The sequence below is a fragment of the Ascidiella aspersa genome, chromosome 2 (genome assembly GCF_963924565.1).
Source record: "Ascidiella aspersa chromosome 2, kaAscAspe10.2, whole genome shotgun sequence".
NCBI lineage: Eukaryota > Metazoa > Chordata > Ascidiacea > Phlebobranchia > Ascidiidae > Ascidiella > Ascidiella aspersa.
In genome coordinates this window covers 16,540,233-16,558,136 of record NC_139448.1, presented here as the reverse complement: position 1 = coordinate 16,558,136, position 17,904 = coordinate 16,540,233, and the positions used below count along the sequence as shown (strand labels likewise).

The 17,904-nt window shown below is 36.9% G+C and overlaps 1 protein-coding gene and 1 long non-coding RNA gene across 3 annotated transcripts in view; one reads left to right on the top strand and one right to left on the bottom strand.

Annotated features, from left to right (window-relative positions):
- Window positions 1-333: 333 nt before the first annotated feature.
- The window catches only part of LOC146164015 (inositol 1,4,5-trisphosphate-gated calcium channel ITPR1-like), a 62,074-nt gene continuing 44,503 nt past the window's right edge, over window positions 334-17,904 (bottom strand). The window contains exons 52-63 of the mRNA XM_083383072.1: window positions 17,235-17,489; window positions 15,992-16,184; window positions 15,199-15,324; window positions 14,696-14,859; window positions 10,159-10,323; window positions 9,679-9,797; window positions 9,113-9,276; window positions 8,094-8,329; window positions 5,651-5,819; window positions 4,474-4,634; window positions 2,898-3,044; window positions 334-1,738 (exon numbers count right to left, since the gene is read on the bottom strand). Of these exons, the coding sequence (XP_083239198.1) occupies window positions 1,646-1,738; window positions 2,898-3,044; window positions 4,474-4,634; window positions 5,651-5,819; window positions 8,094-8,329; window positions 9,113-9,276; window positions 9,679-9,797; window positions 10,159-10,323; window positions 14,696-14,859; window positions 15,199-15,324; window positions 15,992-16,184; window positions 17,235-17,489 (1,992 nt within the window). The 3' untranslated portion in view covers window positions 334-1,645. The remainder of the gene's footprint in view (window positions 1,739-2,897; window positions 3,045-4,473; window positions 4,635-5,650; window positions 5,820-8,093; window positions 8,330-9,112; window positions 9,277-9,678; window positions 9,798-10,158; window positions 10,324-14,695; window positions 14,860-15,198; window positions 15,325-15,991; window positions 16,185-17,234; window positions 17,490-17,904) is intronic.
- Window positions 12,052-14,379, top strand: LOC146164016 (uncharacterized). Of its 2 annotated transcripts, XR_014494608.1 has the most exons (4): window positions 12,052-12,166; window positions 12,271-12,346; window positions 12,610-12,696; window positions 13,627-14,379. It is a non-coding gene; the product is annotated as an uncharacterized LOC146164016 (long non-coding RNA). The 2 variants fall into 2 exon arrangements; XR_014494607.1 differs by lacking the exon at window positions 12,052-12,166 and having other exon boundaries at window positions 12,225-12,346.

The following is a 17,904-nucleotide window of genomic DNA, read 5'->3' as shown; positions in this document are numbered from 1 at the left end:
GTTGTGAAGATTTTTATTTACTATAAAAGTAGTTTAGATAACCTCGTATTATCCTATTCTTTTTTGAAAGAAATGTCATTAAAATGTGGCTCAAGTTAAGTTGAAATTTCACGCTAAGAGTAACTTCAAGTAAAACAAGGATAACAAGTGCAACATGCAGGTATAACTGTGTAACATCTAAGCGCATCTCAAAGCGAGGTGCAATTGTTTACACAAAAATAATTGTTTTTTTGCCATACAATTTACAGTGTTAAAAATACATTCTAACGAGAAGCTTTTTCGTATTGATTAGAAAATCTAATAGAAGCCAACAAACAAAAACGATGATATATATATACTTTATTTAGAATTAACAGCGGGGCAGTAACAGGGTGCCTCAAGTATCAGTGCAATTGGGAGCAAAGGAAAGTGCTTTGTATGTGAAGAGTTGCCACTTTACTTAACAAAGTGACATGTAAACACCAAAAACAGAAATTCCAAACACTGCAAAAAGTGAAAACTTTGAAAACAAGCAAATTTAAAGTTTACCCTACGCTACTTTGTTTTAGTATTTTGTTTATTCATGCCACTTTGTCAGGAAAAGTGGCCTCTTCTTCATATTGCCATAAAATAACTACGAAGAAAACAGCAGCGTCGGGAATGACGACGCGACGACGTCAGGCGGCAAGCGACTGACCGCGAAGACACGTCAAATAATTGCGCACGAATAATTGGTGGCTAATTTAGTCCAGTGAAGCGAACATGGGAAAACACAACAGAGCGCTAAATGAACAAAATAAGCGGGCCAGCGGCTGCGCTTGCTTCGCGGACAACAAAGGTTGAATTTAATCATCACAAGTATTGGTGGGCCATAGTAAAATCGCCAAAACGGCAGTGGTGCCAACGACTTTTAACATGTAAGGGTTTAATAGGCGGCGCCACGATTACGATTTAGCCAAAACAAGCATGCGTGAACTGTACAATAACGGGCGTGAAATAGTACATTGGTGGTGTGCACAACGTTCAAAAGATCACCGCGCCACTTCTTTGCGCACAATAATAACGTAACGAATATTTCTGGTGCACCAAAAATACTGGGACGACGGATACAAATACCCAGCAAAAACAACAGAAAGGCCAATATAGGTTGGGGCACGCACCTTTCCAGCTAAAGTCTTACAAATATACGCCTCCACAGAAAAAACGGAGCACTATTTGTCGGGGCCACAATCTGTCGTAATAAACAGGGTATTGCGTGTATTGTTAGCCCTTATAGGAGCACTATTGCAACGGGTTGTCAGTAAAATTTCATTGGGGATTTTGAAATAACAGCATAATGACTCACGATTCAAGTTGTAAAACATTTTTTTTTATAAATTATAATTTTTGCAATATTACATACAAGGTTTTGAAGCAAGTAATATAGTAAACAAAACTCGGCGGGTGGCCGAAAAAGATCAAAGTATAAGAAAAAATAAAATCTCAATATTACGTCGTCATGTTAAGGGCGGCTAAGCACAGTATAAACTAACGCATCACAACAGTTGCAATTAGCAGTACATCACCAGACAAAAACAGCGGCAGCAACTATCGTATTTTCAAGTAGCACAGCAATAGGCTGGAACAACTTCGAATAGCAAAACGCGGACACCAGTCAGCATGTGTATTACGGCTTGTGGTACTGCACGTGGTTGTGCGGGTTAATGATGTTGAGACGTTGTTGCTTCCGCCTTTGTTCTGTCACCTGGTCTTGGAGATCCTGTGACAGGCGAAAGGTTAAGGCCGATTTGTAGTGCTGATAATCGCCAAGCGACAAGAATCTCAAAGTTGGGGTTAAACTGATTAAGTTGGTCGAATGATAATAAAAAAGTTATTTCAAGCGCAATTTTAACTTCTGATTACTGTATAAGTTTTGACCCGAACAAAACCACAAAGGTTGTAAAAAAGATCTAAAACAACTTTATTTAACAAAAGCAGAATACTATATAGTTACGCAAAAAAGTATGAATCATTCGAATTAAGAAAATAGCATAACTGATGATGCTTTTTTGCGTAACTATATAGTATTTTGCTTTTGTCAAATAAAGTTGTTTTAGATCTTTTTTACAACCTGTGTGGTTTTGTTCGGATCATATGATATGGAAAAAAGATCAACAACTAGAAATGTCGGAGTAGGCTTAGATCCCGATATTAACAAAAATAATAATAATATTATTGTTTCATCAACTGAATAAGTTTTATATGGAATGTTTATGTTCGCTCGAAAAACGCCCCCAAACGACCGCCAATCGTGACCAGGGAATACCCTCGCGTGCCCAACAAACGTTGTTGCTGTAAGTAAAATAACTTGGCGGCAACTCAATCTTATTTACATGTATACCTCCAAATATTCGGGTTATGTCGGTTAAAATTTAAAAAAAGGATTACTCTTGCCGAGCGGTCGGTATATGGCTGTTTTGATGATGAAACCTGGCGTTCAGATAAATTTAAGCTATCATTTTTTTACCACTTGGTACAAATCAAACTGCAACTGTTTTTCTATTTGAATCATGTAATACTAATTTTGTTCAAGCTTCGCGCAAATCTAACTTTTCTTTTTAGTATAATTTACCCGGTTTCCTGTGCGCACCAAGGCACTGAAATAAAAGTTTTGTTAACTTAGCAATTGCTTTTATTCAGGCCTTATATGTTCTGCTTTTTAAACATGAACAAAATAAACGCCCCTATTAAAATCACAATTTTTGCCACTCACAACTAGACGCTAAAAATATTTGAAAAAAAAAATTTTGCTCTCATGCAAATACATCCAAAAAAAGGTTCCTTACTCTTTGCTCTTTTCGGTAAATTGAAACAACGCTAAAACAGGTAAAAACAAAGAGGTATTCGGGTAATACTTGTGTTGTTATAACACTTCTTACCTGCAACTGACGCGACAGGGTTACCACCAGGTTGGAAGTGTTGTCGAGTTGCAGCAGCAGACTTCTCATATCGTTGTTCTCCACAGCCTCGTCCTGGGCCGCCAACGACATCGCCTGCATGCGCGGAAACCACTCCAGCTGACCTTCCTAATTAATTCCGACAAAAAAATTAGGTAACATTGCTCGATCAACCAACAGTGAAATAAACATTTAACTCTATATATGCCCATTGCTATAGAATAACTGTGCCCCAAATTACAACTATGGTGCGAAATAATCTTTAAACTAGATGTGTGGTTCAACTTGAAAAACAACGCGGGCCCATACTAAAGTTGATATATCCATTGTACCGCGAATATGATATGCTCGAGCGATCTCGTGCGCAAAGACGAAACTGAAATTCATTACATTCGCGCAAAAAATGGTTTATATTTGGTTTTAATTCAATACGTGCCACATAAGACACATAAAAGACAGTAGCACATTGCTCGCATTTCTAGTCTAATTTAACAGAAATTGAGTTTATGAGTCACATGGTGTAACATTCTATAGTGATAGTGTGCATAGCGCTTTTGGGCTGAACAGATTTTCTATCAATAAATTGATATACGCTTATAGTCGATTTAACTATTGTACGCATGACTTTACTACGCGCTTGTGGTTTCTAGCCAGTTACAGCAAAATGTGTGATCGCCTAACACACAAGCAGGTACTGATTTAAAACAAAAGTAGTGTCACAAATGGGAAAATGTTATTACATCTTGGGACGCCCAAAAGCCACCATAAAAAGTTGCGCGGGCCGCATGTTGTGCAGGCTTGATTACTAGATTTCCTTTAGCTACCGTTAGTTACTCGCACAGGCGTTGACTGAACTAAATATCTCGATTAAAAGGGTATAACATATATTATTGGTCTAGCTTTATTAGAGAGTTCGCTTTCCCGAATAAGAAGTTTTAGCGAAACAGAAGTAAACAATTATAATTTAAACCGCATAAGTTTATCCCCGAATTATAATTTTATTTAAGACAGGATATTTTTCTGGAAATGCAGAAACAAATATCAAATAAGGTTGCCAAAAACATCAAGTCACGCTTTGTATTTAAAACAATGAAGACCAGGTAAACTGACATTTAAAATTACCAATTATTGTTCGTGATTGGGCTGTGCGACCTTCAAAAATAAGGTCGCCTCGGTCTATGACATTTATGGTGCGATTAGATATTCGAACCGGCGTTACCGGGTCGATAATTCTAGGCAAATATATGCTAAGAAAACTCGCCAATCGTCGACGTATCTTTACAATAGTCAATAGTCAATACACAATTTCGTGTTTACACAACAGGACATGTTTACTACCGGATCCTGGGTTGATATCACAACACCAAGGCTATAGAATCAAAACAGGTGCCGTTTGCGAAAAAAACATGATAAAATGGCAGTGCTTTTTGGAAAAATCAAGTATGTTTTAAGATTATTACTCTCAGTGAAATCCAGTTGACCAAGCCAATACAAAACAACTCTAGTGTGAAATTCCACGGCACCAAACTGAAGGCTTTAAAAGTGTGGGGTCACCAACCTTGACCTGGTTGTAGACGTAGCTCTCGGGCCCGGTGAACTCGGTCGAATCTTTGACCTTGACGAGCACAATGAAGTAGAGGTAGTGCCACATGTTGTGCTCGTCGCTCACGTGCGTCTCGAACGACACCGTTTTATTGTCAAACGACTTGCGCTCCAAACCTGCGACGTAAGGTAAACAATAAACATATTTGAGATACAGGAATCCTGATGGGCAAAGCAGAAAAAGTTCGGACAAGCCGTAATCAACCTCATTAATGCAAATATTATGTCAGCTCGCAGGGTTTCAGCCTAACATATCCGCTATGGCTTTTCTGTATAATTTAAGTGTGAATCGACCCAGACACAAAAGCACAACGGTGCGAATATTCGTGGAGAGTTCGCGTAATTGCTGAACATCAATTACCGACTCTTTTGTTTAAAAACAGTGTAATTAGTTCTGTTATGAAAAAGCCAAGTAAGTTTGTTAACTCATTAGTGATAGGTCTGTGATCATTTTCCGACAAACGCTATGTTTTTGCGCCCTACCTTCCCCGTGTTATGTAACGCGGCCGTTTCGTTGTTCCAATCCAGGAGTTGTTTTCGGCGAGAACAAAGACTTTGATGTTTTAATGTAGCAATTGTCAGCAAAGCTAACTGATGTAAGTGGAGTTTAATTTTGCCAGAGGTGCGCCGAGGCCATTATTTGTACTATGCTTAAGTAGGCCTAATATTGACCTTGTCTACTGAAATAAAGCTATATAATTTGGTCTGAGGTAGTTTATAGGATTTGTGATTCCCTGTATTAACAAAAATATATAGCGTAATAGAAATTTACAATCTAAACTAGGTTACTCCGTGAAACCTAAAGAGAGTCTTTGATAACATCCAATTTTGGTAAGTTAAAAATCGATTTTTTAAATTGTATAACTGTCATTACCAAGCATATTATAGAACAACAATTGCAGTATAAACATGGCGTTTACATTCGTTTATACTGCCCACTTCTAAAGACACAACTTCAAAAAAGGGTCACAATATTTAGCGGCCTGCAGTCAACAAAGGCACAGTCGGCATCGTTGCTCGTCTTTGTGCAATCAATATGGTTGGAATTTTGAATGACGTAAGGATTATTATTGATAGGCGATAATAACCGGTTATTTGCCGTGTCGAGAAAAGTGGCAAAGGACAAGTCGTACCGCAAATAAAGCAGGTGTTCTTGAGGATGTCGTCCTTCTGTTGCTTCTCCGACCTCAGATCGGCGAAGGTGTCGATGATCACGCCGAAAATGAGGTTGAGGACGATGATGATCAGAATGAAGAAGAAGAGCAGGTCGTAGACGACGCGGCCCACGAACAGAAAGCCCTCCTGTGTAGAAAAAAGGTGTTATGCCAACCATACGAACGATTTGCTTCACCTCACGACGCGTGATATTGGGCACGGTCTGGTCCTGACTAACAAATCAAATGATCTTGTTTGAACTTAATTTCCGGGTCTGATAACCACAAGAGTGTCCTAGGGCAGTGGTTCCCAATCAGGGGGGGGGGGGGTTCCCCACTAGGGGGAATTTTGTAATTTGTAGGTGGGAATTTGTGTCACAATATTATTCTCTTACTGGTTGTCTGTGCTATGTGTTATTCCTGCGTTTGACATATGTGAGCTTAGAAAAAATAAGCTCTCCTATAATTAAATCGATTCAAGGCAGCAATGCAGAAAGGGAATGTACAAAGAAATTTCGAAAATGCAGAAAGGGAATGTACAAAGAAAGAAAGAACAAAACTACAGTTTTAAATTTCTGAAAATTACAAAAAATTTTAATGTAAACGATATTTTTGTAAACTAAATTTGTAGGGAGGAGTTAGATTTGAATATCGACTAAAAGGGTGCACAGAACAAAAAAGGCTGGGAACTACTGTGCTAGGGGAATTAACAGCGATTTATGCTAAACAATACCCTTCTTGGGTACACTATGCACGGATCGGTAAAGTAGCTTAATAATAAATTGCAAAGCCAAAAAGGTCGAGTAGATCGACATCATCTTGATTATGCTCTTCCTTTCGGAACTTACAATGATAACAATTGCGTCCCATCTCTTATAACTAATGCTTGAATTGCTTCTCAGTCACATTAACTGAAGATGATATAAACTCGTATCGAAACGTCTTAATCAAGATGATGTCGATCTACTCGACCTTTTTGGCTTTGCAATTTATTATTAATACCCTTCTTTCTTATGAAAACAAGTGGAAAAACTTGCAGAAATTTAGTGGGAACAATTGGAACAGTATAAAATTGTTCAAGTAGGCGGTACAAAATTTTTGAGGTTTTGTTTACAAAAAAATGTATTACAACGCGTTTTGTACACAGCATTAAACGGCAAATTAACACCTTTTGCCAACGAAACAAACCAATAGGTTGCAATCTCTAAATAACTGCTAGGGTTATAGTCGGGGATGTTTAAAGAAAGATTCTGAGGTATTCCAGATAGTATGTTTTAAATCTAGAATAACGTATCCAAGTATTTTTATTTATTTATTTAAATCCTTATATTGGTGAGGAGTTCAGTATACTATTTCCTTAACAAAGCAGAAATTAAATGTAAAACAAAATAGTTAACAAATGAGTATTATAATGAAAATAATAATATGAACGATTAAGAATATTTTTTAGGTCTATATACGTGCGTCAGTGCGTGCGATGCAGCTCAAAAAACTCTTTTTTTTTCTTTTTTCTTTTTTAGTTTATTGTTGTAAAAAACGTTGGCTTTCATTTATACGTGATCTATTAAGCAGTCAAACATTTTTTATGTACTGTTTAACCCATCTAAAGTGGAATTTTCGATGTAATCGTCCTCATAAAAAACATTTATATTTTAATCAGACAAGTAAGGCGTACTCAGTATGATTTTGTGATCAAAGACCACGAATTACCGGCTTTTAAATTATAAAATACGTAATACAGAATAGGTCACCTTTCGTAATAAAATGGCGAGTGTTTTGTTAACTTACAAACACTGTTTAAAAACGACCGAAGTATCACACACATTTCCTGCTATTTGCAAACATTCTTCGACGCAGTAGTAACAGGTTTACAGGCGTGAACGGGTTTATTCACGCAAATTTCCCGCACTTGATCAGTCTTGTTTTAAAGCCTTCAGTCGCCCCACTTCCGCCCCTTGAGGGCATTGTGACGCACCTGACTATCTTTAGTGACGCACCTAACTGTTTTTGTGACGCACTCTACACCCGTTTTCCGACTTCAGGTTAATTTCCGACAACGATAGTTAATTGTGTAGGGCAGTAGGCTATTGTTACGATATTTAGGATTTAAGTCTGTCCCATTCGATACCTAAATGGCGTTTATAGATAAAAAGCAATACTGATAAACTTGAAACAAAATATTTTGCACGTTGTTAAGCCAAAATTCGCTTTAGATCCAAAAACTAAACAACCTTTTAAGATAAAATATCAGAAAAAAAACCTTTCAAGGAAACATAAGCCGATTTATAAACCGCAAACCATGTCTAAAATCACCAAGAACTTCCAGCGGATCTGCACAAATACCAAAATCAACAGTCAACACCGGCATTTAGCGTCAGTCCTAATTAAGCCACAAATGTTTTATCGATTGGGGGTCGCGTACCGACTGTGAGGGCTTGCGCAGGATGTCACCGATCCCTCCACCGTTCCTCAGTCCCTCGTTGAGCGTTGTGATGATGCACATGAGGAGGGACTCGCAGTGGTTCTCCTCCACCGACTCGCTTCCGTCGCACAGGAATCGCTGCAGCATCTCGTCGCTGACTCGCGCCGACTCGTTGAGTTCCCGCTGCGAGTTGGACTGCTGCGAGTGGTTGCCCGGCATCGTCCACAGGTTGTTCACTGTTTATTAGAGAGTATAAGCTTTAAATACGCGTTTAGGACAAAGTAGTTTTTCAGGCAATTAGCAAAATGGAAGCTGCGAAATTGTTTAAATGTAAAGATAAATTGTGCAGTACTAACGAGAGAACAGGTTTGTTAAAATGAACATAGAGATGTTCGAAACGTTCAAAATGCTACCTACTTCTATATGAGCTTTGATATTTTTACTACGTCTTACTGCTACTTCCAACCAATATGCTCCAAAACATATCTTAATTACAGTACATAAAGAAAAGAAAATATCAAATTACCATCACTATAATTGAGCTTTATTTATCAAAAAAAGCAAAGTGAAAACACAAATAAACTCTACTTTGAGTTAAATACAAAAAAAGGTTTTTATTATGTTTTACGATTTAAGAAAATCTATTTAGCTCGAAAGCGCTTGCAGACTATGTCATGTTGCGCCATGCCTCATACGTCACGTAATCTTTTGGTTGTAGTTTTACAAATTTAAACAAATAAACGCCATGTTTTTCGCGCTACGCGAGATTAGCATGTATTCCATCTATACATATTTGTGAAAGACATCGCTTTGACACGTCAGATGTTTTTAGCATTAATTGTTTTATTACGTAACTTTGTGACGTCATTCTAAAAATTATACATAGTTAATAAACAGCTAATCAAAATTTACACTGTACAATGCACCGCTAATTAACATAGCTTAACTTGTTACTGTACCGAACAAATATGCTTTGGAATTAAAGGGATTGTAACAGTATGTGCGGAGTTAACTCGTACCCGTGTTATTGCAGCTTCCGTCGTCCTGGTTGCAAACCTGTGAGTTTCTCATCTGCGTGTCCAGCTTCTCTCGCAGCATACTCAGCCGCTCCGGATCGTCGATCACGCACTTGGGGTTCACGCTGACCTTGAAGTCCTGCTTTAGGAACAGGTAGCCCACGATGCTGCGGCGAAAAACAACGGGCGGACGTCGTTAGCGGAAAACAAACATGGCCGAATGACTTGTCCAGACTTGGATGATTATTATGAACGCTTTGCGAGTCGTTTACGGTTGTAAAATTACACCTGAACAAACCTAAAGCAATAAAAACACTTATTTCAGAACTGAGTGAATAGCATTTACAAAAAAAAACGTGACTGAATAATCGCCAAAACTACAGCTATTAATTTCGCATATTAGGTTAAACAAACAGAAGCCGACAATAGAAACGAAAAACTCTGTTTTTATCGAAGATGATTTTGTTCAATATTTACCTTTTTAAAGATGGCAAAAGTTTAAAACGAAAAAAACACTGTTCTGAAATTTCCTTTGGGTTACCAGAATAAAGTTGAAACTGCAAAACAACCTGAACATGTAGACGAGTATAATGGCCAGCATTGCCGTCAACAATAGAGATCGCACATTGCGAGTGACGCTTCGAATCACGTTCAGCAAGGTTTCTTCGCCGTAGATCAGGTCAAACAACTAAACAATGTAAAAAAGTGTATGGCTTAACTGGATACTTTACAGCGAATTGATATAAAGTTGAAATCATAGTCCTTTACCTTAAACGAAAAGTCTTGAATTTCATGTATATTGTAACCAGCATGAACAATGAACATTGGACACATAGTTAAACAGTTTTGAATGTGCTTGCAATACATCAGTAATTGGTAAATCATATTAAAAAAATCACCACTATAGAATATTTTAAAATGATAAGTCCATTCAATGAGGTTTAGGAACAATACATTTTTTGTGCCATGTTTTTATGAATGTTATATTGTTATGCCTATTGCTTAGCAGGCGAGACTTAGTAGCACAACGAAGACGAAAGAACAATTACCAGGATGCTGTAGCACAGCTCATCCCAGAAGAGACCCAGGAAGCAGAAGAAGATGTGGAGGACGTGCAGGATGAACTGCGTCTCGGTGAGCACCCGAATTATCCCCTTGTCCTTCATCCCTTTATTCCCGATGTAGCTCAGCAGGTAAATGAAGCGATTTAGAAGCTGTATAATAAGACCCCAGTTTGCTTTAGATAAGTTATGCTTGAACTAAATAAAACAAGCGATTGGCTATGCTTAAACTATTATACAAGTTTAGATTCGGTTTTATTTGTTTAAACATTTTTATTACACTCATTGCGCGGTTTATCACTAAACGCTACAGGAATTGGTGAGTGTTGGCGACCCAATAAAAGGTTTAGGCGACCAATAGGTTGGAGACCGCTGGTGTAGGAGGCAGACATTTTCTGGCAACAAAAATGTTAATTTGTTAATTGGTATAGAAATTATTAACTGTTAACCTAGTAGATCCAACAACCGCGAGAAATTAATGACACATAATATTTAAACGTATGTTTTCTGTTTAAGCATGATTCTAGCAAACCAGTTGTATGAGAAGCATGACCAGATCGCATTCCATCATGTTTTCTCGCCAAGTCTGAAACGGGTTTGCCAGTCTCGATAATGCTACACTGTCAGAACGGTGTTTAAATTTAAACACCAAAACGGTCTAAGCACGTTTAAATTCTAAACACTTAAACACCTAATTTAAACACCTTTGTGTTTAATTTGAATTTTGATGTTTAAATTCTAAACACCTGAACGATTTTATGCTAAACACCTGATATTTTGACGTGTTTAACAACGAATATTGGGATATTTTAAGCACAATTAACGATTTTAAACATGTTGACGATTAAACACTTGATATTTTAACACGTTGATTGTTAGACGTGTTTAATTCGATGCATTCTTGCAAAGTTATAGCTTAAGCCATTTATGTTGATGTGATGATATGTTGTTGAGAGAGGTATTGTTATTTTAAAGCACTGAACGGTTGTTTTATGTGCGATTGCGTCTATCGATTCGTCAAATATTTAACAAGTTAGCATGTATGACCGTGACAGATCACAACAGATCACAATAACAAACTGACTTAAGTCATGGTTTCCTAACTTAACATCTGTTCGGCCTATTTCGCATTATTTTATTTTTGTAAATGTGGAAATAATAAATATACGGGTTAGTGTGCTCAACGTGTCATTTAATCCAATATTTGATTTCATTAATGTAGCTTGCCTATAGCTTTGTACCAAAGTACAAAGCGAGGCTGTGCGGTCTTGTGCCGCCATGACCTACTTAAATTGCGCCAGCAATAAAAAAAACGCGCGATGAAAACAATCTACGGCACGGATTTATTCTAGGGAAAGCTGTATCGCAATAAAGCTTATATATTTTTCAAGATCTGGTTTGACATATGACGAACAGTAAGTATTCTTTATTAAGTGTTTGATTTACGATATATTTTAACTAAAAATAGTAATTATGTTTTGTTTTAATACAATTTTATGTGTACATATAAATTTCATTCAATAAATAAAGTCATAGTTAATTTGAAATTGATTCGGTCCGCTGAACAACGCACTGGCCTGTGACGAACGCGGGATATTGAAACCTCAAACAGAGAAAATGCTTAGAACTTTTACAAGTTATACATTACTTTTAAAGCCAGTTTTGCGTATATTTGGCTTTCGAGTTACTAACATTTATGTTAAGCAAATACTAATGTGTATACTGGTGACATATATACTTTAATATACTTTTGATAAATGTGTAGTAATAATGTTTTATTAGCTGTGCAAGACTGTCAGGTTTAGAATCTAAAATGTATGTTACAAAAGCCTTGTCTTGGAAAACGAAGTGACTGAATTGGGGTTTTTGTTTCGGAATTTAAGGTATTTCATTCATATATCCAAAAGCAATGAAAGTTGTAAAATACTATTTCATGATGATTCGTGGCTTTACACTTTGTACACATTAAAGGATTAACTTAGCTGAAACATTTAAGGTTTGTATGCTTTTAAATAGAAATTTAATTTTTCTGTTAAACAATCAAGTATGCTTTTAACAATTTATTATTATTAAAGATTTAATTACACTGCTTTGTTTCAGGGAAATCAATGACAGCAAACAAATTGCCCTTTTCGACTTCAAAAACAACTTCACGGACGATCACTAAGGTTAAAATGTAATTACATTTTACTTACATGTTTTACATGAAAATAATTTATTCGCATTTGGCTTTTATTTCCTATGTAGCGGCCAGCGAGGAAAACTATTGCCTTTCGCAATTGGCTAATATATAAGTTTTTGCTTAGAACCTTTTATCATAGAATATGTAAAAAAATATGTTACATATTGTTCCAGCAGTAAAATTTAATCTGTAGTCTTTTGGAATGCTACTGGCCCTTTAATAAATTATATAGTTTACATAATGTTATTTATTTCCAGCAATTTTAACTGCAAAGTGCAAGATGGGAAAATAAAAGTATGTGACAAAGTGCAAGTGGAAATCAACAAAAGAATATGGATCACAAGGTAAACAAACTCAATTTTTTTTAAATTTGTGGAAAATACATTTAATTTATGTGTTATGTATAGTGTCTGGTCTGAATGTCCCAGTAATGGGCAACTTTTGGGGGTTAAATTGTGTATTACTAGTTTAAGCACAAATTTTAATAGCACATAATGGCCAATACAATAATCTGGCACACATATTAACTTTTTGTATGAAATAATGATTTAATTTGTTTTCAAAGTAGGGTGAACCTTTTTTAAATTTTAGTCGGTTATGAAGATATCAATTACAATAAAAATGAACTTGTTTCGCAATCATTGCACTGTCATTCAGTTACAGCAGGGGCGGGAGCAACATATGGGATTTTTACGCGGCCCGTAGACAGTTTCCGGCCTTAAATGATCCACATTTCGCAACTAAAATCATTATACTTATGATGATTTTAGTAGCGAAATATTGTTATCTTATAACTTCAAAATCCAAACAAACTGATTTTCGGTTTACTAAGTTCTGCACTTAGTTTATTCTTCGGGAAGCAATCAGTATGTTTAATGTACAAGGAAAGTGTGGCCGTGTTTAAAGAGTACAACATTAGCCGCCATTATGCAACAAAACATGCAAGATTTAGCAGTACATAATCCGGCCCGCCAAGTACTTCATTTTTCCATATCTGACCCGCAAACCAGAGAAGTTGCCCGCCCTTGAGTTACAGTGTAACATAAATAATTATTATACATTTCCTAATGCTACAAATTAGTACATGTCTTAATAATATGTTTTGTGGTGATTAGTGACAGACTAAAACATGTTTTTATGACATTACATGTAGTGGTTCTGGATGGTAACTTGAAAATTTTACTATGTTAGGCAAATAAAAAAAAAGTTGTTCAGTGACAGTGTATAATTTAATTATTGCAGTATATTATGTTGATCTAAATTTTATTTTCTAGGCAGCCATGCTCAACTCGTCAAGAAAAGCTCTTCAAGGCCTTTATTGGGCAAACCTTTGTACATCACAGCAGCATTTCTGCATTTGTATATTAGTGGATGGAATGGCTGTTAAATTAGACTTAGCGGAAGAACAACACTTTTGAACAAATTGTTAAGTTATATTTCATTGATATTCAAGCTCGTTAATATGCACAGGATTTAAGTTATCAATTAACTTTAAGTTGCTCTGTGTTTATATGTTTTTAAACCACCTACTTAAGGCCCCACCTTGAAAATTTGCCAAGCATAGCAATTATAAATTTTATAAAAAAGGGTTCAACTTTGTAAAATATGTTCTTTATCTGTTTTTTACTTTTATCACATACGCAATTTTGTTTGCATAAACACCTTCATTGTATTTAACAAGCGATATTTATACTATAACTCAATATGATTTTAAACAACCCACTAAAGACCCCACCGTGAAAATTTGCCAAGTATAGAAATTATAAATATTAAAAAATATATATCTTTTTTGTTGTTTTTATTTACTTTTTTATTTTTTGTTGCATATATATTTTTGTTTGCATTAACACTTTCATTGTATCCATTTCCAACATGTTATTTTGTGTATTATGTAAGTTTTCCGTTATCCTACTTCTTTTCCTTTTTAATATAAGCACTTCAATTTTTAGTGTATAGTTTTCTTTTCCAAGTTTTACATTTTTTGAAACTTTCACTGTGTTTAGCTTTTTGTGTTGTTTTTCACCTTTTTCGCGCAATAAAATGGTTTACCCAATGAAATTTTTGTGGAATTGATTTGGAAACACTGAATACTAGCCCTAAACACCTGACCGAATAAACGGCAAAACATCTAAACACCTGAAATTTAAACATGTTTAATTTTAAACGTGCTGACATTTCGCCCCTTTCAGGTGTTTAATTTTGGTGTTTAATCGAATGACAGTGTATATACTAAGTAACAGTGAAGTAATTTATGACCCACTCCAGACAGAAAAATCGCGTTCCGAATATACATCGGCAAAGGTTTATCGCGTTAATAAAACAAAACGAAAAGCGTTAACTTACATTTATGACGCCGAGTATTAGTAGAGCATTTTGCACGCCTATCCAGAATATGGTCTTGATCATGACGCACAGCGCCAGGCACCGAACGGCGAACGGGTTGGTGATGGCGGCCAGAGAAACGAGCATGATGGGCCACAAAAGGAGATGCACCTTGTCGCTCCATACTGTTGCAACAATGAAACATGGTTAATTGGTTATTAAGTAAACGAGATAGGGAAAACTGTCCGACCTGACAGAATATAAACGGGTGGTGTCTTTAACTTAAGCGCTATGTATATCAGGACATATTATATTTTAAAACTTTAGCTAAAATGATACGTAACATTTGCAACTCATAACTGTTTTGTTTATAATTTATACCCTGCTTTTAAATAATTTTCCGCAAACAAATGCAATAATGGAAGCAATAAGAGTCAATTATAGAGTTTTTTAATTGAGTTTCAACAGTGAGGCTTCGAATCGCTTGATTGAAATCAACTAAATAAGTTGAGTGAAAACGTCACCTTTGTAATCGACCACCCTAAACGGGTAGAAGAGCGCCACCAAGAGGTTGATAATGATGACGAAGTTGGTCGAGATGCAACTCCACACGGAAATGTGGCGACTGAACCAGTACAAGCTCTTGAACTCTGCTCAACAAAAAGCAGCGTTCAACATAAGGCTGGCGAAAACCAATAAAATGAATTTGAAAGGTGTACCTTGTTTAAAAAAAATCATTTTCAACTGCACAATTAAACATAACTTTTTACCAGACCGGCAAAAATTTATCGGGGACTGGTGGTTATTAACCATTGTCTAATACTCTTGAAATGACTTCAGTCCAAACCCAGTCATTTGTTCAAAATAGCAAAATTCATTTACCGCCAAAGTCCGCGTCTAGTCATTGTCATAAAAAAACTTTTGAATTATTAAAATTGTTAAATTTGTTCGATCCGGAGACATAATATGATTGACTAACAACAAAAATGTATCGTATACCAACGGCACAACACGGACGATGATAATAATCAGCGATAATCATACTGATTGTTTTTTTACTCAAAATTTAATAAATATCTTTAGGATAACTTACAAACAAGGAAAATTCACAAAAAAAATGCAGGAGAAAAAACAATATCGGCGAAATTTTAGCGGTTTGTACAAGAGCAAAGCGTGAGACCAATGACTTCGATACGTTTAACCTACCTAAACAACAAAAACTGGCAAGAAAATACTTTCAATTAATTTAGTTTAGCCAACACAGCACACTTAAATACCCTTCCAAAGAAAGTCGTAAAAGGCCTACAGTCTACACACCTCTGAGCTTCTTTTGCCAGACCATCTCGCGGTACATGTCCTCGACCTGGCCGAAGAAGTTGCCGACCTTGCTGCCCTGGTCGTCGCGGTCGGTCGTGTTCCACACGCGGTCCCTGGTCTCGCGGGTCAAGTAGCTGCACACGTGAGGCACCGGGAACACGATCTGCTCCATCGTGCGATCCGAGCGGACGATCTGCGAGAGGCGTGTAAAGATTAACAGTGAGTTTGCTAAAGTGCATTTTGATATAAGTGCTTTATGACCTATTTAATTGTGTAAGCATTCTATTACTTGGTATTTGTGTTGTGGAACGCAACCGCGCTATTCCCGAGCACGCGGCTCGAGGCATTCTTGTGTTATTTTAATTGCTACGCGTTGTTTGTGTGTACGCGCTTGATTTGTACCACCTGCAGGAATGTAATTGGTGCGTTTGCAATTACTTCGTGAGCCTATAAAAGGCTGTTCACTTACTACGTTACTATTCCATTTTACTGATTTCGACTAAATACAACCTAAGTTACAACAAGCAAACTGTGCTTATTTGTACTCTGTAAAGAAGCAAGGCGCAAACGTGATTAAAAAACACAACACTTTGTGTCATTTATAAATTCCTGTACACTGAAAAAAGCTTCAGTATCAGATCGGGTCCATTAGTTTTCAAGGCGGACCACTTATGTTAAAATAGGGGATTGCTGTTGCGCAAAGAGGTTTACACTTATTGCGTGGGTAAAGCTGTATTAGTGCTACAGGCTCGGCAAGGTGGCGAGCGCATAGCAATAATAGTTGGATACCAGAAGATATTTTGTGGTTGCTAGACCTGGTAAACGGCAAAATAGTTTAAAGGAGGATAAAATAGCTGACGCCAACCTATTTATAATTTTAGTAATTTGTTTAAATAAAGTGGTCTTGTGCAAGCATTTGGAGCTATGCGCAACTCAGTTTGGAACTGTGTCATTCATTATAGTTTAAAAACAAACTTTTACTTTGAGTGACGTGGATGTCCTATACGTGACACAACTAAAACTTGGGAATTTTAGCGATAGACGACTTTCAATAAATCGAGGTTTAAATTATTCGGCGTTTGGGGATTTTAGTCTTGGTCGGCTAAAACCCTGACCCGTGCAAAACTATTACCAACAAAGCTACAAACAAATAACAGGACGCTGCGTGGCTGAACCAGCTAATTTTTTCAGCTTACAACGGAAATAGCGACAGATGACGTTATCGAACCTCGTAATAACTTACCTCGATCTGTGCTGTGTGCTTCTTGTAATACTCGAGGGCCTCGGTCCCGGACAGTGAATTGTCAGGTCGTAGAGCCTGGGCCAGTGCCTTGTTGTGCTTGGCCAGCTGGTGGGCTAGGATATAGATATTGTGGCCAACGGCGCGGGGTGACCCGTCCCCGGTCATGTCCAGTTGGGACGGGTCATCGCCGTCCGAGTCAAGGCCGGACAAACCCTCGCCATCAGCCAGGCCTTCCTCTTCTGCCATTCGTTGACCCTTTTCACGAAAAATCGTTTTATTTTTAGCAATTAGATGAGTTAGTTGGGTACACTATGCACGGAGCTGTAATTTAGCTGATAACAATTGCGTCCCTTCTCTTATAAGTGATGCTTGAATTGCTTCTCAGTCACATTAACTGAAAATGATACAAGCTCGTATCGAAACGTCTTAATCAAGATGCTGTCGATTTGCTCGACCTTTTTGGCTTTGCAATTTATTATCCAGATGAGTTAGTGTTTTTGTTAATCCGCATACCACCACGTTATATGTAGCGCTGAATATGTGATAATGGAAATCACCTTGGCCCTTTGGCAAGATAAATGTCGATCTAATTCCTGATCAGTAGGGCGATTATTTTTTGACTTATAAAAAAAAAAAAAAAAAAAAAAAAATTTTGTTAAAATTTACAAGT